General features: G+C 33.3%; 1 protein-coding gene and 4 non-coding genes across 6 annotated transcripts; 2 read left to right on the forward strand and 3 right to left on the reverse strand.

Moving 5' to 3' along the window:
• Positions 1 to 3821: 3821 nt before the first annotated feature.
• On the reverse strand, positions 3822 to 3895 carry TRNAT-AGU (transfer RNA threonine (anticodon AGU)). The gene has a single exon. It is a non-coding gene; the product is annotated as a tRNA-Thr (tRNA).
• A 4220-nt stretch (positions 3896 to 8115) lies between these two features.
• On the reverse strand, positions 8116 to 8188 carry TRNAV-AAC (transfer RNA valine (anticodon AAC)). Its single transcript has one exon. It is a non-coding gene; the product is annotated as a tRNA-Val (tRNA).
• A 957-nt stretch (positions 8189 to 9145) lies between these two features.
• On the forward strand, positions 9146 to 9236 carry TRNAI-UAU (transfer RNA isoleucine (anticodon UAU)). Its single transcript is given in 2 exon segments — positions 9146 to 9183; positions 9201 to 9236. It is a non-coding gene; the product is annotated as a tRNA-Ile (tRNA).
• Positions 9237 to 9504: 268 nt separating this feature from the next.
• On the reverse strand, positions 9505 to 9577 carry TRNAV-AAC (transfer RNA valine (anticodon AAC)). Its single transcript has one exon. It is a non-coding gene; the product is annotated as a tRNA-Val (tRNA).
• A 6398-nt stretch (positions 9578 to 15975) lies between these two features.
• On the forward strand, positions 15976 to 18995 carry LOC136973074 (cyclic nucleotide-binding domain-containing protein 2-like). 2 transcript variants are annotated; one of them, XM_067267764.1, is made up of 6 exons: positions 15976 to 16184; positions 16269 to 16710; positions 17397 to 17501; positions 17614 to 17804; positions 17880 to 18105; positions 18742 to 18995. In XM_067267764.1, the coding sequence occupies exons 1-6, from the start codon at positions 16173 to 16175 to the stop codon at positions 18978 to 18980; spliced, it is 1215 nt and encodes a 404-aa protein (XP_067123865.1). In that variant the 5' UTR covers positions 15976 to 16172; the 3' UTR covers positions 18981 to 18995. The 2 variants fall into 2 exon arrangements, with proteins under 2 accessions (XP_067123865.1, XP_067123872.1); XM_067267771.1 differs by having other exon boundaries at positions 17880 to 18101; positions 18742 to 18903.
• Positions 18996 to 22770: the final 3775 nt, after the last annotated feature.

The following is a 22770-nucleotide window of genomic DNA, read 5'->3' on the forward strand; positions in this document are numbered from 1 at the left end:
TTTGTTTATAGTTTCGTTAAAATATATGTGTTTGTCTGAAATCTCTTCGGAATATGAAACATATATTTCGCGATCATCCGTAGAACCATAAGAAAAATGAAGAAATCCCAAAATTAAAATGAATACACAACTCATTGTTCTTACGGAACTTGCCGATTGCATTTTCTATCCTAGAAATTACGAAAAATTATTCCATTATTTAACTGAAATCAAAATTTGAAAAATTTACTCACCAACCTTAAAAAATATGCCGTTGTAATGATAAATTTCTCCCTCCACAGAAAAACTATCCAAGATTATGAGAGCGGCTCCTTCTAAATATTCTTTCTCAAATTTTGCATAGTATTCTTGAACAGAATAATAACTTGTATCGAGGAGAATTTTTTATAATTATTCTAATCGATAAAATATCAATTTAGAAATAAATAAGTGTTATTTTTGGAAATTTATATAAATCTTTCCAAAACAGCAATAGGTAAGATATTCTCAGTCATCTGGTAAAAAAAAAATACACGCAAACTCATTCAAAATTATGAGTGTCACGTGTTAGCATCATCACCAGATATTTTATCATTGTATCAGAGGAAGATAAATATGGTAACACGTTAAGATAAATAAAAGAAATAAATCAAACTTCATAATTATTAATAAAAGGATTTTTTATGATAGAAACAAACAAACAAACAAACAGAAACAAAAATGCGTATGCGTGGGCTTATGCAAATATAATTATTTAATCTTTATCTTTATCTTTCAAGCTTAATTAAACATATTATATATATGTTTAATTAAGCTTGAAAATAGTAAATTAATACATAATTTCATAAACTCAAAAGATTAAATAATTATATTTGCATAAGCCCACGCATACGCATTTTTGTTTCTGTTTGTTTGTTTGTTTCTATCATAAAAAATCCTTTTATTAATAATTATGAAGTTTGATTTATTTCTTTTATGTAATTATCACATAAATGATTTATTTTAACCTAATTTTTAGTTTCAGAAATTACCAAAATTTAATAGCATCAATTTCAATACATAATTAAATACATAATTAAAGTTTTTGCGATTCTGAATACAACAGACGACAAAAAAGTTTAAAAACTCAATTATTATGTATTAACTAAACAAACATTTATTTCGAAAAAATTGTTTGTTTAGTTAATATTCAGATTCGCAAAAACTTTATTGCAAAAGATGTCCCTTCGAGAATAAAATCAACCTATCCGAGCGATTTGCTTGGACGAACACGAACATTCTGCCGTTTCGTTTTCGCTGGCCTACCCTGTATTGCGATAACTTGCTCTCTTATTGTTTTCTAAATTACTTTCTATTTTAGGAACCATAATTTAAAATTACAAACTCTGTAATATTCATTATGCTTAAATTCTCAATATGACGAATTACTTACTTCAGTGCAGGATCTAAACAATCCAACTACTGTACAGTAGTTGGATTGTTTGGATAAACCATTTTGCACGTTTCAGCAAAATGACATGCCGAGAGAGGCAAAATACAAATTCTGCAAGCCAAATATTCATACACGAATGGCTCATAACGTTCGCATCCAGGCACAACGTATGGAAGAGATCTGACACCAAACTTCTTCATACATTCCGCAGATGTCATTTTACTTTTCCGGCTGTGTTATGAATGACAGAGGGAAAGTATGGCGATTGATCAAAAATAATCCCCAAGATTTTTACATTTTTCTACTCGGTCGACCTTAAAACGTTGATAAATGCAAAACATTCTGAGTTTTCTTTATATTAGTGTGTGTGTGTGTGTGTGTAAGTAAAAATCCAGTAACGTATCTTTCTTTAGACATCATATCATTGCTATCACCATCAATATTTAATAATTCTATTTTCAGTCCTTGCCATCCTACATTTATTTATGCTGTATGTCAACCTGTAGCTCATCATCCTCTAATCACCACTAACTCATTATCTGCCTGTAAATATAATCCTAAATATTAATTCTTTTTATCCTCATGCCCTTATTGTTTTACCTTTCTATATTCCCTACATGGAGTTTGTTTATAAATAGGACTTATTATACTGGTGTAGTTTCTGATTAGCAAAGAGAGGAAATCTTAGTGAAAAGTGAAAACAAAATGTCAGATGAAAATAAAGACATTTTGTTTTGACTTTTGACTAAGGCTTTCTCTTTTGGTAATCATAAACTACGCCAGTATAAAAAGTTGTATTTATAAACAAGGTAAAGTAGACAATATATAAAAAAAAAGTTCTTAAATAGTTTGAATTTCCACCTTTTTAACTAAACCTGAAGTCTAATTCTACCTTTTTCCTTTAATAGTCCATATCTGAAATCCAAGAACTAAATCTACTGAATTTAAATCCCCCTCTCTAACCTGTTCCTAGGCAGTTCGACCAATTGCTACAAAACTTGGCAGTTACGTTTAAATTCTTATAACTTAGAATAAGTCATACATTTCACTCCAAATTATCGACTGGATTTCTATATATCGATTAATTTCTGTCTACATTTGATTTGCTGGCTTTACAAGTATCCATTGGAAAAAATTTAAGAAAACAATTAAGTAAATATAATTCTTACAAAAAACGATATAATTTTAAATATATATATACTATATTCACTGAATTACTTGCGAAAATGATATAGCACTAAGTTGATGCTCCATTACGCCATTAATGCGACAGGTAGAACGTAGCACTTGCCTGCATAGTGTAGTAGTGTTTTGTCCCTGTACATTATGCTTTTCCTGGTAGCAATATAATCGTGCCGGTTATGTATCTAACTGCGTTCGGGAAAAAGTTTTTGAATTGAAATAACGTGACTTCCGGTACAAATCGCAAGTTTGTGTATAGTTAATCTGGTTTGGTTTCTTTTATGATTTCCACGACTCGTCTTGACTTTCATATTTCTAACTCCATTATCGAGATTAAGGAAGGACAGTGACCGACGACAGTGGGAATTTATAGGTCTACAATTTTTTTTGGAAATTGCAGCCCAACAACTTTTCCATAAATGCAATATTTACGAGAACAGCATTTTCATTTACAGATGGGATGCTATGGAGAGCATGCAATGTATTACCGCTAGTATAACTGTGAAATCTGCTGGAATCTTATTTCTGAAACAATCTTCTCTGTCTTAGTAAGAAGTATCTCTTTTACGTAACCCATCACTGTCTTTTTAACGAACCAATAAATTTTCTAACTCGAAATGATAGAAAGCAAAGTTTAGTTTGATAGTGATAGTAACTTTTTAAATCAATTTACGTAGCGCGACGTAACTAAAAATAAATACAACAGTTCTCCCGAGACCAACTTACCAATCAATCCGTAATTAAAACAAATCATTTCTTCAAATTGTGGAATTTATCTTTTCTATCCTGCGTAATGAGGTGTATTACCCTGCCACGCTTTACGTTAAAGGTGAAATCCTTCCGAACATTTGTTATTGCGACAAGTCTTCCCGTTCGTGCAATTTGTCCATTGCTTTTTTTTTATTTCGAATATTTCTGTGTGCAAACAGCTGCAAAATGATACGTATAAGTTCATTTGTGAAATCTCTGTTAAACTCCGCTGTTAAAATAAAGAAAATATACAACTTCAGTCTGTAGTACTCCTGTAATTTCAGAAAGCACCTAGAAAAATGCAATTGAAACTTGAGCCAACTTATATCCATCTTAATTTAAAACGAAGAGTTGCCATGTCTCAAACATTTGGTTTAAAAAACAAATAAAATTACTGGGCAAATGTTAGGATTCTTTGTGTAGAGCGGATTTACCAACAAGCGCAGAAAAGAGGAAAAAAAATACAAAAAGTTTTAGTAGGCACCGGTGAGATTCGAACTCACGATCTCCTGTTTACTAGACAGGCGCTTTAACCAACTAAGCCACGGCGCCCCTTTACCTGAACTTGTAATCGTTTTGTTTTGTCATATATAAAACATCGTGTTCATCAAGTTATCTATTACTGTTATTGTTCCGTTCTAAATTTATTCGAAACACATTTCTCAATATTCTAATATATAAGAATTATACTTTTCTAGAGAAGTAATAAAAATCATCGTAAAATTTCAGTTTACGTTTTAGCTACAATGAAGTATTTAAAATGCACTTAACATTGAACACATGTTTTCTTCTAATATATATCCTTCAATATTAAAGTGGACATTATTTGTTTTTCTCCATAATTTGTAGTACAGTAGAGCATCGATTATCCGACCCCCGATTAACAGTCACATCGGTTAACCAACCGCGTTCTAGTCGGCAAATTCAAATGTCCGCTAGTGATGTGGCGCTACAATATTTGGCTGTCTTGGCTACTTTAATATTATCTTTGTTAAATTTTTGCGTGTTTTAGCTGGCAACACTGGCTCGACCATGAAAGGGAAGCCAGTATTTAAACCAGGCTTAATTTTTTATTTTTTCTTTATATTGTGGAAAATAAAGAAATAATTTTTAACGATACAATAGCGACGATTATTATTTAAACAAAATTTTGTTAGGCTTAACATCGATGAAAATTCAACGCAAAGTAGGTTAATAGCGATATACTAATATACAAATTACATGGGATATACTAATATACTAATATGTATTTTTTCATACTTTTCTGTTATCCGACGAGCCCCAGTCCTCAATTGACTCGGATAATCGATGCTCTACTGTACTTATTGTTTATAAATTTATGACATAACATACCGACTGTTTCGAAAAAATGTTATAAATTCTGCTTTTTAGTCAATGTTCACTAATTCAGATAAATTCAACATTTCAACAATAACTTATTGAACGCGGCTGCGATAGGTGCAAAATGTTTTTCCTCAACGTAAGTGATATCATTTGACATGTCAATCATTTCTACCTGTGCTCCCATTGGTTTAAAATGGATTGCGCCGTTGTACGTTTTTTGGGGGGGTGATAGGGAATGATTCAAGAGGGATTTTGTTGAGCTCTAAGCTAAAAAAACGTATTTCAACATTTAACAAAACACTCTTCGTTTAAATAACGTGAATAAATATGAAAATTAGCTAAATTAGAGCTGAAAAAATTTGTTTGTTTTAAAAACGACAGAAATTCCATATGAAAAATGACCTTTAATAATTCAAGTTAAAAAACACTGAGGTTTCGGAGATTTCAGGGATTTTCTATACTTACTTCCGAATTTCTTCTGTCAAGTAGGTTGCTCTATTACTGGTTCTGCAGAGTTTCAGAGCCTTCATGTGGTCTTGTATAAAAAACTAGAGATAAGAGAATGAGAACAAAATGACGCGATTTATTTGAAAAGAGTCACTCAACTCAACAGACTACTGTTTAGAAATTTATTGAAACTAAAACGGGAGGCATCCCGCCAAAATTTAAGAAAACACAAATTTGAAAAACAACAAAAAAGAAAACGTAGCATTTGAAATCATCCACGAATTTTAATCACTATGAAGTGAAAACTAGGTTCAGACGAGATCAAAGTCTGAAGTGCACTAACTGAGTCAAAGTAAATCACGCAGCAACGATGACCTTTTCTGATCACATGCTTTAAAGCTAGGTGGATAGCTTGCAGCTCTGCAGTGAAGATGGAAGAAGTCGGTGCTGTTTGTTTTGCCAGGATGAAATCGTAGCAGACAAAGGCTAAGCCAACGTATTTATCCGATTTAGAGCCTTCAGTGTAAATACCGTTACAGGAATTCCTGTGACGGTATTTACACTGAAGGCTCCAAATCGGATAAAACACCGATTGAACACCGTCACAGGAACACCGTTCAATTGAACACCGTCACAGGAATTTAATTCCTGTGACGGTGTTCAATTTCTGCAAAATGCTGTCTATACACGTAATATAAAGTGCATTCTTCAGGAAAGTGCTTTAAGGACCTTGGCCGTACTTTATAAAATTATCATTTGCATTTTTTAAAAAAATAAAACACATTTTTATCCTAAAAATTAGGCTTTTTGCTACTTTATAAAATTAATAATGCAAAAGTTATTTTTAAACAAAATTTCATAATAGATGGCACCACAAACAATTTTAATTTTGTGCTATTGTATCTTACTGTTTTTGCCGGATAAGTTACACAACTCATTGTTAGTGTATTTTTTATATTTTTTTTATTTAAACCTAACTGAAATTTCGATCTTATTACATAGTTTCATGATCATTCCACCAATGACTAAAGATGACATATCTCGCATAGTTTGTATATGCTCAGAAAGCAAAGCACTGGGAAATTTAGTTGTTCTCTAACCAATCGCCAATAACAACTTTTGTGGGCGAAGCAACTTGAAGACGCTGATAATTGTTGGTTCACGTCTGAATAAACTTTCCCCCGAATCAACACAATTTTTACATAAAATTACATTGGTTTGTGCATCCGTCTGTTCATTTTCTATTAATTAATAAAAGTGTACATTTTCTCCTCTATTAAAAATAAATTTAAAGCGATTTACATTTGGAAATTTGTAAGAATATTATGAATAATTTAACATATCAAACAATTAAATAAATTTAAAATTTATTTAATTAATTAAAACTAACACCCAATATCACATTGAATTGTTATATGTAACAGTAAATAATCATCTTTGAACGTTACTTCCCTGATTTCTTATTGTCATAAATATATTTATTCCCTTTTCATAGCCAACAAATGAGAGACAGTACGAATAGACAAACATACAGTAAGAATAATAAAATCACATAAACTATAAAATAAATAATTATTCCAGTTTTAAGAACAAACTTTATTTTGAAACAATTCCGAAAACGAATTTCCATAATCACAAATGTCTACGGACTTTCTTCCATAGACATTTGTGATTATGAATCAATTCTATTAAGAGAACTATAGTGCGTATATCTAGTACATCAGAGCCCCTTTAGCCGTCACTCGAGATAATCGAGTGACGTTTCCGGTCCCTAGGACGAGGACCTAGGGGCAGGATTTTGGGAAGCGTCATTTACAGCGATGACGCATAATATGTAAATGAATGAAATAACTCGATATACGATAACTCACAATGGTTCAATTGTGAGTTATCGTAAGAGGTGTTTGTAAGGATGTGTTGTAGTAAAGTCGAGGATATCACAGAATCTTCATTTGGTGAAATATTGCTGACTGACGAATTACATGATACATACTTACCAGGCACCGAGGTTTGCGGTGATCAAGTTGGCGGCGCCTTCAGGGCGAGGCCATGTCACGCGGATGATGAAACGTGTAATTTGTGATACTTCTACTGCTAGATAGCTACTAATCTAGCACCAAAACCATATCAATCACGAACCGTATCAACAGGCCTTGGATTCAAGCCTCCAGATTCCACGCATATTTTCGGGCCCTCAACTATTATACGAAATTAGACCAATTCAATCCTCACAGATCTTCGAAATTCTAAACAGTAGATTTCAAAAACATTTGGTTAACATTTATGAATAAAGGCATGTTTGCTTTTTTATCAAAATGGTGGCAGTCAGGCTATCTCGCTTGTCATGGGTAAAATAAGGAGATAAGCCACCAACGGTTAGTTATTTGATCAAACACTCCAGTGATTACGCTTTCTAAACTCACGGGTTGCGACTGTGTAGTGAATTTATGAAATGTGTCGTACGTAGTCATATTATGTTCATCACTAAAGTACAGCAGTAAATGGTGATTGGCTGTTAGTCAGCAATTAACTGCGAGCATTGTATTACTCATCGAACTAAAATGTCGTAAAAAAGTAGTTCATATTCAAACAGAAAATCAACGTTGCTCAACATCTGAGTACATGCAGTACATGGAAAATTAGATTATCCCAATATACCGGTAATTAGTTTAGAAATGATACATACAGTTAACTGACTAAATTGTGCAAGTAAATTTTTAAACAAATGAGTAACTAAATTACAATATAATTTATATCTTTGTTGTATTTTTGACTGGTTGATGTTATCAATTATTTGAATCATCACTTTAATGCGTACTACTTCAGCTGGATGGCTTATGAGAGTTATACAGCAAAATGGAAAACTTAAAAACTAATTTTTCTTCCGATACAGCGAAATGGTAGATAATGCATATGCAGTTATTTTCATTCATTGCACAATACAATGAGACAACTTTCCAAAAAAATGTAAGAATTTATCTTATGCCTGCCAAGGATCGAACCTGGGTTTTTCCGCGTGTTAGGCGGATGTGATAACCGCTACACCACAAGCACTCGATCCGGTTGATGGTCAAATCTGATCAATAACGTACCACTGAATTACGTCAATCGTTCCGACCCGGAAGCATTTCGCCCTATTGGATTTAAAGGTTGCGTCGTAAGCCGCAATTCACGATTCGACACAAGTAAAACTTTCAAGCTCATCGCGTTTCGAAATTAAATTTAAACTTAATAATCATTCTTATGAATGGAGACAAAGCCGGGATTACATTTCTCTGACAATTGCGTCTGGTGCATGAAACTCCGCGCTTTCGTATGGAAAATACTCGTAATTACAAAAAGTTCATTGCCCGTTTGTTCATGACTAAACGATTTCTTCTACGGTAATAATAAATCCGAGTTTATCTTTAACTTCTTACATCTGTGGATAATAATGAAAGTAGTTCACACTACTTTCATTATTATCCACATTGTGTAAATAAACATATTCACTGTTATATAATGCAAAATGCATGTAGAACTTCGCTTTAAGCGTGCAAATTTAGTCCAGGAATCCTGCATGTGTGTTCGGCGAAATCTTCAGAGAGTAGGAGGCACTTTCTTCGCTCGGTTAGCCACAAGTAAAACGCAAATTGATTTTTACTGAGTGAACCTGCGGTCGAGATATCACTGCGTTTGCAGATTATGCAACAGAAATAAATCATTGAACAAATGTTCCCGTTGCTGTAAATTCGACAATTGCGAATTAAGTTTAACAAATTATTCCATACTAGGGGCTTCGCCCACTTGTTTCCAAAATTCGCAATTTTTAACACAAATTTCATTGGACTCTCGATGCGCTGTTTTTGCTTTTTATTTCCAAACTCGAGTCTGACCTCTGCCGAAAGCGAAACGCACAAAACACACGGACGCTAAGTGAAAGGTTAATTACGAGTTGGCTTATCGCGAGCGTCGTTTCAGGTTAACAAACGAAAATGTTAGTAGTTGTTAACACCTTTCAGCAAACAGCAGTCCCCAGTGGCGCAATTGGTTAGCGCACGGTACTTATAAGCAGTACTTGTGAGTTATGCCGGGGTTGTGAGTTTAATCCTCACCTGGGGAATGTGACAAATTCTTTTTAAAATTTCCTTTCGTTATTAGTTGGGTTGGGCGACCGGCTTTCGCGTATTCTTTTTGCGCTGTTCGGCTATCATTATAGCGAGAGAACGTCGATTCGGTGTCCGGTGCGCAATTCTTACAAATTTGAGCGACGTAGATTATGCACGCAGATGTTTTGCAGGAAAGCGAGGAGCATTTCGATGTACATGCTCAAAAATGTTAAAGGGCCATCTACAGAGATTCACGCAAAAATCCGCGAAAAAAATTTACCTTGTGCCTGCTAGGGATCGAACCTAGGACCTTCCGCGTGTTAGGCAGATGTGATAACCACTACACCACAAGCACTTGCTCCGGTATATGGCGAAATCTGGTCAATAACGTGCCTCTGGATTACGTCCTCCGTTCCGACTCGGTAGCATTTCGCCCTGTCAGATTTACCTGTCGTGCCGTTAAGCCACAATTCAAGACTTGACACACGCCAAACTTTCAAGCCCATCGCGTTTCGAAATTAAATTCAAACTTGATCTGTATAATGTAATTAAAAAGCAAAGTCTTTGTCTTTTTATACTGTTTCGAGAATTGACAATTTTTTCATCCGAAACTGAGTAAAAGCGATGTCGCTATCGATAGGTGTTTGGATTTTCTGTATTTTATCAAATTGGTAATTGCATTTGCATGTCCCTGAGATTGGAAAAAAATAGCCAGAATACTTACTAAACTAAACACTGTTCATGGTAAATGTTTGATTTTTTTGAATGTTTTTCTGATAAATTGCGACTTTACTGCAGGATTTATTAATTGTAAATAATATAATACCATATGTGTTCGCGTTTAAAAGCAGGTCATTATTTAAATTCTTTTACTAATAAAGGCTGGCAGTTAAACGCGAGAAAATAAAGTAAAAGTAATGATGAAGCTCTCATTCTTAGACATTTTATTTTTGAGAGAAAAATCTCAACTTTAGCTTTCTCACGTACAGATTACAAATATAAATATTTTCGCACACACTACGTATTAATAATATACGTAGTCTGTTTGAAAATATGTATAATAATTTAAAATGTAAATATGTCTAATATATTTCTAATGTAAAATATGTAACAAAATATAATATCACAACACTCAGATAAAAATTCTAATCACCACAACCTTAATCACCTTAAAACATCGAGACACAACGATTTATTACAATTTACTCAGTATGAAAAAATGCAAGGGGCCAACTTACAAGCTTGAAAACGCCTGGATATGTTTTTAACCGAACATCTTGAGAACAATAACTTTGTTACTAGTAATCCACAAAGCCTTGTGACTGAACTACAAGGTCTATCGTTGGTGGATGAAGACACGGGTACTGTCATTGATTTTGAGAATTTGTACATTTCCGTGAAATTGAAATCATGCCATGAGCTTTTGATTGACATCTGTTCTCAAGACTGCATTATCAGAGACAGTGACGGATATTATTGTTTATTGGAAATAAAATATTCCTCAAACCTTAGAATGCTTTTATAATTAATGAAAATGGACAAATAAAACCAAAGCCTTTGTACAGCATTAATTCGTGCCTTTCTTCTAACTGCGTCTTTTTTCAGTTAGAAAAAATTTAAAAAACTATCCCTGTGATATTTCTGTAAAACTTATTATATCCTACTCCGCTACAAATATTTCATTTCTTTATTCCAGAAGAAAATTCGCTGATTTTGTCATGTTAAACTCAATCGTAACTCTGTTGTCCCTCACCACCCGGTCGCCCCATTGTGGGCCTGGCCGAACCCATAATGGGCCTACTAAAAAAAAAAAAAAAAAAAGGCCCTCTTAGTGCCCACAGGGCGGAAAGAGTTAAAAAAAAAAAAAAAAAAAAAATGCAAAGTTCACTATTTTACAGCAAGAGATTTCTATCAGTAACGCAAAACATATAGGCAGGGAGCGAATATACAAAAATTCCATTAACGACGCAACAGATAAATCTGGCAGGGTGAAATGCTTCCGAGTCGGAATGGTGGAAGTAATCCAGAGGCACGTTATTAATCAGATTTGACCATACATTAGTGTATGTGCTTGTGGTGTAGCGGTTATCACATCCGCCTAACACGCGGAAGGTCCCAGGTTCGATCCCTTTTTTTTTTTTTTTTTTTTTTTAACTCTTTCCGCCCTGTGGGCACTAAGAGGGCCTCTTTTAGTAGGCCCATTATGGGTTCGGCCAGGCCCACAATGGGGCGACCGGGTGGTGAGGGACGGGGCCCGACTTATCCGAACGGACCATCCCTAGCAGGCACAAGGTGAATTTTTACGTTTCGCGGATGTTTGTGTGAATCTCTACTCGGCGTTCCGTAGACGGCCCTTTTAAATTTTTGAGCAGCTTTACCTCGCTTTTCTGCGAAACATCTCCGTGCTTTCTTAAAGTCGCTCAAATTTGTAAGAATTGCGCGCCCATGTCAAGTGCGTCGGACACCGAATCGACGGTTGCTCACTATGATGAAGGGCGAACAGAGCAAAAACTATACGCGAAAGTCGAGTGCCCAGCCCAACTAATAACGAAAGGAAATTTAAAAACTAATTTGTTACATTCCCCAGGCGAGGCTCGATCTCACAACCCCGGCATAACTCACAAGTACTGCTTATAAGTACCGTGCACTAACCAATTGCGCCACTGGGGACCGCTGTTTACTAACAGATGTTAACAATTACCAACATTTTCGTTTGTTAACCTGAAACGATTCCGAACGACGCTCGCGATAAGTCAACTCGTAATTAATTCGTCAGACTCCAGTTTGGAAATAGAAAGCAAAAACAGCGCACCGAGAATCCAACGAAATTAATGTTAAAAATTGCGAATTTTGGAAACAACTGAGCGAAAATCCTAGCATGGAATAATTCGTTAAACTAAATTCGTAATTGTCAAATTTACAGCAAAGAGAACATTTGACCTAGTGGGACTTCCATCCACGCTCACAACCGTGGAGCCCACCTCCAGTGGTATTGAGAAAGAAGCACTTGTAGGGATAAATAATAAATTGTTTTGTTTAGTGATGACAGCAGATTCTGCCTCAGTATTAGTAGTGGTTATTTGCGCGTGTTGCGTCGACTAGCCTACAACGACCGTTGGCTTCTGGTGTTTCTACAAGGAACATTAAACACAGTACATGTAGAACATCATCTAAACCGTTCTGCCGTTATTTTTACTACAACAGGGACATGTGCTATTTAACACGAAAACGTCCGTCTAAAAATCACTCGTGCAACAATTATTGAGCATATATGGGGCTGGATTGAACGTCGTTTGGCCCAGTCTTTAACACTGGCGACAACTCTTGCCAAACTGCACACCAGTTGGAATGTTCAGTACATGGAACTCCAATCTGCAGAATGACATTTGTCAACTCTATGATCATTTCCACACGAGAGTTGCAGCCTGCATCGCTAGCAGAAGAGAGTACAGAGTGCTGAAACGATCTTACGCACATGCTTATGGCCTCATGCGAATCATTGTATACTGTTTACTACTTATAGTGTGTGTGTAAATAAAATTTTCATCTTAGGGGACAATGAGTTCATGATTTTTTTTCATTTTCCAGTAATGTATATAGGTATTATAATATAAATGTTTTAATAAACTTTTTTACGAATGAAGAGAAAACCGAGTTCAAGTTCTTTACTGCCGTACAAAAGTACAAGCCCGGTATCGCGTAAGCACAACCGGTGAAGAGAAAACCAGGTTAAATTTCCTGATTGTGGTGCATAAAATTCCGAGCTTTCGTATGAAGAATACTCGTAATTACAGAAACTTCATTGCCATTTTCTTCACGACTAAACTTTTGCAGTAATAATAAATTCGATTTTCTCTTTAACTGCTTAGAGTGTTCGCGCCACTTTTATCTATATTGCACAAATCAACATGTACATTGTATATGTTACCGGCCAAATCCGATTTCAGGCCAAACTAATTAAACTAACCTAACCTAACCTATTCTAATAATTATGGTAATTTATTAAAATAGGTTAGATCGGGTTAGAACGTGCGTCCCCACTGTTCCCTGTCTTCTGATTGCTGGAATCAGAGACGAGCCGCCATCTTCGATACCTAGGGTAACATTATCCCCGTTTTTTATAATTAAGTAGACTATGTTTGAATAAATATTGTTCATCTAATTGATTGCCTTTTAATTTTATTTTAACCATTAATATACTTGAATAATAATTCTAAATCAGTTCGGCCTAGGACAAAGTAGTTTGGCCTGATATCGGGTTTGGCCGGTAACATATACAATGCAAAATGAATATAGAACTTCGTTTTAAGCATGTATTTTTCGGCCAGGAATCTTCGATGTGTGTTCGGCGAAATCTTCACAGAGGAGAAGGTTACTTTCTTTGTTCGGGTAGCCATAAATGAAACGTAAACTTACTTTTACTGAGTGAACCTGTAAACGAAACATCACTGCCTTTGCAGATTATGAAACAGAAATAAGTCATTGAACAAATGTTCTCTTTGCTGTACATTCGATAATTGCGAATTTAGTCGAAGAAATTATTCCATGCTAGGAGCTTGTTCGCCTACTTGTTTCCAAAATTCGCTATTTTTAACTTAAATTTTGTGACGATTGTTCGATTCTCGGTACGCCGTTTTGCTTTCTATTTCTGAAAGTGAATCCAACCTTTGCAGAAAGCGAAACGCACAAAACACACGGACGCTAGGTGAAAGGTTAATTACGAGTTAGCTTATCTCGAGCGTCGTTCGGGATCGTTTACGTTAGCAAACGAAAATGTTGATAATTGTTAACGTGTTTGGGAAAGTGTCTTTCCCAGTGGCGCAATTGGTTAGCGCACGATACTTATAAGCAGTACTTGTAAGTTAGGCCGGGGTTGTGAGTTTGAGCCTCACCTGGGGAACGTGTTAATTTCTTTTTAATGACAGAAATCCTAAGTTACGTGGGATAGATACTCTCCAAGAGCGAACTTTGAAGAAATCTCTGAAGAAGAGGATACGAATTTGCATTCTCGTCGTTAGAAAGTCGGGTTTAAAAAAGTACGTTACTTAATACTTTTTTTAAAGCTTTTGTTAGCCGTATAAGTTGGATCAAAAAATGACCCGGCGAAATTCTTACATTTTTGGACTCAGCAAACCTTGAAATGTCTAAAAATGCAAAAACCTTCAGGGGATTTCCTGTATGTTTGAATATTAGTATGTGCTGGAGGGCACGATTTTGTTCACCCAATTTAAAGCTTAATAATTCCCATAATTTTTGTCAAAAATTTCCGAAATTTTTTGTATTAGGGTATTGATGCTATTAAATTTTGGTAGTTAAACGTCGAGAGGATGGTGGATCACATCCCGAGTACGGTCGGACTTAATGAAGATTTTGCTCTTTATTAGCATTTACAATTTTTTATCTAATTATTCTCTACCTTCAAAATTAAGCTTTTTGCCATTTTATAACTAAAAATACAAAAGTTTTTTTTATAACAAAATCTCATAAATAATAGTGCCACACACAAATTTAATTATGTTTAATAATATAAAATTTATTTTTTTAATTAAGATCTCACAACAATCGGGAAAGTTACACAACTCGTTGCTGGATTTTTTTAATAGGTTATTTAACAACTCTTACTACTCAAGACGCCCACTAGTACAGAAGTAAAATTTTAATGTATAGTGGAGTTGATCCGTACGAAGATGACGAATTCGTTCTTAGAGGATCGTAGTTCGTGGTCGAAGGTAGAATATGATGACACTTTGTTTTAATAACTCAATTTTTAACTCGACCGCACGAAAACATACAAATCACTTCAAGCTCAATTATGTAGCAAGTGCCTGGGTTGATGCAAAAATTTTGGCAAAGATTCTTCAGAACAGACCTTTCCTAGCAAGAGAAATTTAAGTACATTAAAACAAACTATAACACTTAGTCGTGGTATCGTTGTACTGACTAAAAATGTATGTTTCATGATAGTTTTATTGACCGTTACATAGCATCACCAAGTGCTGTGTGGTACTTTTTTTCTTTTGTAATTTGTTTTATTGTTTTAAAATTTACTTCAACTGTATCTCTTCGTTAGGTGAACCATTCAAAGTTTACGCATCCCCCCATTTAAAGTTTGAGTACTCAGTCATGTATCAGGCAAGTTTAAAACGAAACAGAAACATCACAAATATGGCGCCGAGCAAAACGCATATGCGCAACACGTACATCCGGGATTCCAATACGTCACACGCAAGTTGTCTCTGGCAGTTTGTGATCATGTGACTTTAAGACGCCATTATTCTTCCAAACAATGTGTTAGCGAGATTGAAACGAAAGCGTCGTGGATAAATTTTATCGTCTATACGTTTGCTGTCTGCAAACAAATTACCGGTACTGTTAAAGGAACCATACAATTATCCGGGTCGTCTAGTCACTTTAATTTTAACCAAAGAAAAACTCCTAAGAAAAAGAATTGACAGTCATCTAAATTGTCATATTTTACTTAGCGCAACTTTTTACATCTTAAATGTTTATGTTTGGATAACAATATAATCCAGCAAATACAACATGTGAAAGAATTGATATTTCTGGAATGACTGTTCGAATTTACTCACACATGACGTCATTGCGCAGAACGATTCAAAGTAGAACAGATAAGTAGCGCACCTGTTTCTTTACATCTGTTTATCGTGTTCTAAACTGTAGAACACGATGAACAGATGTAAAAGATAACAGATGTAAATTTCAAAAAAAAATCGAAAAATCGAAAAGTTCAAAATTATCGTTTAGAATCTAAACGATAATTTTGAACTTTTGTATGTATTCGATTTTTTTTTTCTTTGAAAGAGTAGCTATTGAGAATTTCATTAGAAAATTCGTCTTATACAAGACATAAACGCATTTTTCGACTGAAAAATATATAAAACTTATCCAAAAATCTGAGTTTATTATTGATCAATTCATATTAAAAGATAATGTCATCCAAAGTAAGTAACTCTACAAATTCGATAAAATGTTTTAAATTGAACTAATTATATAATAAATCATTTCTTCTAAATGTAATCCTTCAGCGACCTCTAAACAGATTCAAAGATATCGCAAAGTTTGTAATGCATAATAGTGACGTCCCACATTTATTTGAAGCAACGTCAATAAGAGGAACCGAAGAGTCATCACCCAGTCGTGTAGTTAGAGATTTGGATCCAAAAGTATACAGTCGACCTATAGAAGTCACACGTGGATCTATCTCTGGGGTTGTCAGACAATTAATAACAAAAGAAAGTGCTCTGAGGACCAAAAAGGATATCGGTATGATTGTGGGTACGATAAGAAAAATGCCTTTCTTTGTGAAGTTGGATCAAGATCTCCTTGAAAAACTTGCACGTGTGATATATTATCAATCTCTTGGAAAAGGAAGAGTTATTATCAAAGAAGGGCAAATTCCTGTTTATATGTATTATATCGTAGATGGACAAGTTTCTGTCTCATATTCAGAAAGACATCCAATCACAGGTAAAATGTATAATTTCTGTTAATTAAATCTGTAATATCAAATTATAAACTTCCAAATTACATATTAAGAAAATTGCTGTAACTTTGCTATCTTATGCTATAATTCAATTAAAGTAATTTGATAATAAAGATGAACGGTTTTAAAAGTTTGTAGAGATTGTTAGTTAGGATTCCGTTGTGACTCGTGTCTTTCTTTCGCTTTTTTTTTTTTAATTATTAATTTTTAACATTTTTACCAATCATTAATTTTCTAATTATTAAATTTGTTATAAAATAATATCTTTATTACTCCGTTTGTGACTCGTATCGTAAATCTTTAATTTCAATTTATTAATTTTGTATCCATCAATGGCCTAATGTATAACACCATCGAATGCTGGTCATTGATTTGCACCTGACCACAGGTTGTCCACGTGGAGTTTTCCATGTTTTCTGCACGTGTCTAACACCAAAATAACAGCCAATTTGGCGTAGACTACTCTCCCATGACGCATTACCTTTCGGGAGCTCGTCCATGTATTGCGTTGTCTTATACCATTATTCCAACCCTATTCAGTAATTTTAATTATGGCTTTAAACACCCATAAATTGCATATCTTTAAGCTATTTAATTTATTTATCTTCTCATTTGAAATTAATTTCAATTATATTTCTATGTTAATTATAAGCCTAATTATATTTTTTAGATCAAATTAAAGAAATAGAATTTACTGAACTTGATAAAGGTTCTTATTTTGGAGAAATCAGTTTAATGCATAAAACTAAAAGAGAACTCACATTTACGTGTAAAGGTAAGAGATATTATCATTGTTACAGATTATTCTTAATTATATTAAGCTTAAACTTTATATTTTTTCGGTATTTCTAGTGTGAACTTCTTATAATACATTGTTTTTATTTTAGTGCCATGCCAGTTTTTTGTTATAGAAGATGACGATTTTAATGCGCTATTAAGAGATATAATATACATTGATGTAGTTGAGAAAAGAAAGCACTTGGTTAACATGCCAGCATTCGATGGTATCGAATGGAATGAGAAACAATTGAAAATTATAAGCACATTCACAAAAATTGTTTCATTCCCGAAAGAAAGGGTATTAAATAAATTTATTCTCATATTAATATATTTTGAAAATGTCTAAAATTATTATATTTTTATATATCCGAAGGTCATCGTTGGTGGAATTGAAGAACAGCCAAAGGATGTTTATTTTGTAATTTCAGGAAGTTGCAAATTCGTACGCGCTGTGAAATATATAATCGAAACTGATGAACATAGAAAAACCCGATATTTGGCATTTAATGAAAAGGAAGTTTCAAGTACATGCCAGAAAAGATATCATAAAGCTTTATTAGAAATCTGCATTGTGAAACATGGAAGTTATTTTGGAGTAGGTATGATATAGTACAATACTCTTATTTACTATTTTCACAATATACTGTATGCTAATAAACTGATTATAATTAAAGAGTAGGTGTTCAGAACTTTCTGCAGAAAGAATTATTAATCAAGTCTCTATCAAATTTGACATACGTGGTGTACTGAGTATGCGGTTTCGATTTTCGGGAACAAAGTTTACTTCAAAATTCAACCACCAAGAATAAATTTGGCGCTGCTGTTCCTTAGTATGCATATTGCTTCAACGAAGGAATAAAGTGCATAATTTTATTTATATTTATGAAATACAGATATGATTACGGTAAAAGAGTAATTCAGACAAAGTAGGTTTACCTATGGGAGAATTTTCAAGAAAATTTTGCGGCTCGTTTATACCCGAAATTGGTAAAAAAAAAACTGTGTACAATATGTGCATCATCTGGACAGCAGCGTCAAACTTTGCACTAACGCCTGAATCTTAATGTAAATTTTATTTCACGAAAATCGAAACTGTACACTCAGAACAGTAGTGCCACATATACCAAATTTAGTTGAGATTCTACTATAGTTCTTTCTGAAGAAAGGTCTGAACACCTTATATTTAATTATGATAATCCTGTATACGTTATTTTATTACTTTTTGTTGTATTTAGGTGAAGATATGTCTAAGACATATTTACTTGCAATGGATAATGTAGCGTGTCTAATAATTCCAAGGAGCATAATGTTGAAATATGGCTTGAGAAAATACATGGAAAAGTTATGCAAGATACATAACAGAATATATCCATTAGAACAAAGAGTATTAGACTTATATTTTGAAAAGAAGAAATTACAAAAGTTTCAAAAAAATATTGTTAAGAAAACTTTAATGAGACAAAAAATGAAATAGTGTACAGTACGAGTCTTTAACATTCTGTACATAAAATAAAATAATAAATTTTGAAATTAAAATCTGTTTTAAATGACATTTCTTAAACTCAATTGTTTCCATTTCAGTACCTCGCCCCTTGTTTTTCAGAAAAAAATTTGTTGCGCCCCAATTAATTTTCGTAACAATCTAATTTCATAAAGACTGTCCTTATAATTTATTTAATGGTCTACAAAACAATATACCTTATTAAATAAAGTATATTCTTCGCCGGGGCTCGACTCTTGTCGAGACGTTTCGGCATGAGTGTTCGGATTTTTAGCATTTGCATTCGAGTCGTTCGGACGATGTTGTGAATTAGGCATAACCGTTTTGCTAATTCATTTTTTCGACGTCGATTCCACTTTTTTTTATTTGTTTGTATTAAAAAAATGATAATTTGGTAAAACACTGCGCGCCCCTTGCAATAGTCTAGCGCCCCACAGATTGGAAAACACTGCTTTAGCTAAATATAATTATCATTACATGTATATTTGCGGGAAGTTAAATGAAGGGAGGGAAGCGAGTGGAGTTGATCCCTCACGGGGGGTTGAATCGTCACGAAATTTTTGTTATGAATAGTCTGTATTGGGAAGAAGTGTGCGAGCGAATGAAGCGAGTGCGGTGTTGGGCCGTTTTTGTTCTATAGTTTTCTAGAAACTGACGTCTTGCTTACTTAAGACTGTTCTGGGATGCCCATAATCGAAATAATGTGGTCAAAGAACTCCAAAAAGTTTTCACGTCAGAGCCTGTCTCTCACCAGCCGACCTACCTATTGTGAGCCCGGCTGAATCCACGATGGGTATAGGTATAAAGACTCTTTTAGAGCCCATAGAGCAGAATAATTCAATTTTACATAATTGAATTATTCTGTTATAACATAAATTGCATTTGTAACATTAACGGCTGTATACAGAACTAAGGATCAAGAGTTAGAATTGCAAATTAATCACTCACCATTTACTGTATGTAAACACTTATTGGTAAAATATAATCACGTATGTAATTTGCTTATCCTGTTGCGCATAAACATGGAAAACTTCTGATATAGCTTATAGATTATTTCGAATCAATAAAATCATTATTGAAACTCGATATAACGGGGAAAAACAAAACCAGATAAATACCATAAATTTCATAAAGCATTCTATCAAATCTGCTTCTTCTAAACTGTAATAATTTTCCAAAATATCAATACAGTTAACAAATAATTATTAAACTCCATTACAGTTTAAAGTCCAGGAGCTCTAGTGTGCTGTGTGCGAGATACGACTCGTGCTGACGTGATAGACGAGGGATGGCAAACATTTTTATGCCCGCGTGCCATGTAGTAAGCATACTTAGGTTTGATGTTTATGCGTGCCAAAGTTTTTAACTTCGAATAACGATATTTAAATAAATTAAACGAATATGTTTAAATTAAAATAAATGTAAAAAAGCTGATTGAAAATTAGGTGATAAACCAAAAGGATGATTGAAAAATGTTAAATCAAAATAATATGATATATTACACGCCAGATGATTCCTCCTTACGTGCCACTTTGGGCACCCCTGGTCTAGACTTCAGCTTTTCGCCCGATCATAAGAGCAAAGCTCGTTATGCCTTAAATAAAATGGAATGTAGTAAATGTGGTTTCAAATATAGTCATAGACAAAGTTTCAACAGGTATATTAAGGCAAGCAAGCACATAAAAAACGACAACAGCAGTGAGAAAAATATTAAAGTATTTGAGTGCAGGTTGTGTATACCTACGTATCGCAAAAAAGAATAGTTTTTTAATATTAATGTCAGAATTATTTTAGACGTTTAGAGGCAGAGAAATCAACTCTCGAAAATCGGAAACTCTAATTCGTGTATTTATATATAGTCAGTCAGTGACTTTTCTACTTGGCGGGGAGTCACGGCCACAACTTTCGATAAATGAAGCTTCTTTCTGTAATTTAAAATAAAACAAATATTTTTCAAAATGATGACACTACAGCTTATGGTCACTTCACATGTTTTAAAATATTAGCCAGCATCAAAACGAAACGATAATAGTGACAAATAGTACTATAATAGTAACATGAAGAATAATAAAACATTAAAGTTACACAAAGTTATGAACATATAACTTCGTAAGCATAAATGTAAGATAATCTAGAAGCTACCATATATTGAACAGATTCATGGAGTCCCTCTGATTTATGCAACCTCTTTTTACACTACGCTTATAGTTCTCCAGAATTCCCAAATATATGGTTAAAGCCGAGTTGAGGACCCTCTTAATTATTATTTTAATATTTCTGAACGTTGATAAATTAACATCAATTTTGTATCTTATTTTAAATGCGTTTTAATTTTTTTCAGGATAACTGAATGTAAGATAAACAGATAAAACAGAGAAAAATATTTACATTTAGATTTTTTATGGTTTTTAATATCATTCTTCTATCTGCGATATCCATATAAACATTACGGCAAAATAAATTCGAATATAACATAGACAGCAACAGAATCACAGAAATAAACAATATATATTTTAAATAAATTATCGTGTAGTTCAAAATAAAATAACATTAATTTATAAAAGTAAAAAGGTAGTTTCCTTATTTATAGACGATAATTAGGAGTAATTAGAAGCGTATATTAATACTTAATTTACCGCTTAACTAAGTTTATAATCTATTATTACAATGTTATACTTGTGTAAATTACAAACGTTTCCGTAAAGATTATCATTCAAAATAAATACAGGATAATTTATTATGTAGTAGTTAAATATAAGCTAATCTTAATTATGTGTTTAAATATTTTAATTAAAATATAATAATTATTTTAAGTAACTGTTTTTATTAATTCTATTTAGTTGGATGTTATTTAAGATAAATTTTTTCTTTTAATAAATTAATAAACTAATATAATTTGCATACAAATTTTAGAAAACCAGATTTATAAATCAAAATATTTTATCGGTATTAATTATAAATTGATGTAATGAACTTTAAAACAGCTAAATCTATATTATAAAAATTTACAAGGTTATTTTTGCTGATATGATAAAATAGAGCAAATTTATTTAATAAAAATAATTTATAATATAAAAAATGATTTTTCTGTTACATTATATATAAAATCTTATATTCGTACACATATTTCGTACGAAATTGGTGTACATACTCAGCTATTAATTGAAGGTCAGATGGACGATGTCAGAATTTAACAGCCAATCAGGGTTTTTGTCGAGAGCAGGCTACTCGACAAAAGCACTGATTGGCTGTTATTATAGCCTGGATTATAGTGGCCCTTCTTATCACCTAGCCACTATAATCCAGATTAACTTATGAGCCATTTTTAGGCAATACTCAGAGCGTGGCATATTGAAGAAGCAATGGATACCTGTTACAACATAAAAAAGTTATTTCATAGCGTTATCAAAGTTATTTTCAATAATAGTAATTACTTAAATTTAGAGTTCAATAAATGTAAGGGCTTATATTTTATGATAGTCTTTAGTTTAAATTTAATACAAAATATATGTCTGTAATATATTTGAAAAGGAAAATCATTAAATATACATACACATTAAAATTCGCCCTGCAATTTTGATAAAAAGACTTAAGAGTTTCCTTTTCTGAATTTAATTATATTTGGAAAGGGCTTAATTTATATTTAGAAGTCGAGTTACATCATGAACTTTATATACGTCTTGTATATACTTTTAGTCTGAATCCTAACCGCAGCGCTCCTAGTGAGCAAAAATTCTGCTGTTTCCCAACCAGTTTATCTATT

This window comes from Centruroides vittatus, unplaced genomic scaffold (assembly GCF_030686945.1).
Source record: "Centruroides vittatus isolate TY-2023 unplaced genomic scaffold, ASM3068694v2 contig_1074, whole genome shotgun sequence".
Lineage (NCBI taxonomy): Eukaryota > Metazoa > Arthropoda > Arachnida > Scorpiones > Buthidae > Centruroides > Centruroides vittatus.

Bases quoted from the DNA above. Each gene is read 5' to 3' on its own strand.
- LOC136973074 (XM_067267764.1), top strand. The intron at 16,711-17,396 runs GTAAAATGTATA...TATATTTTTTAG, and splicing joins AGAAAGACATCCAATCACAG to ATCAAATTAAAGAAATAGAA. The intron at 17,502-17,613 runs GTAAGAGATATT...TTTTTATTTTAG, and splicing joins ACTCACATTTACGTGTAAAG to TGCCATGCCAGTTTTTTGTT.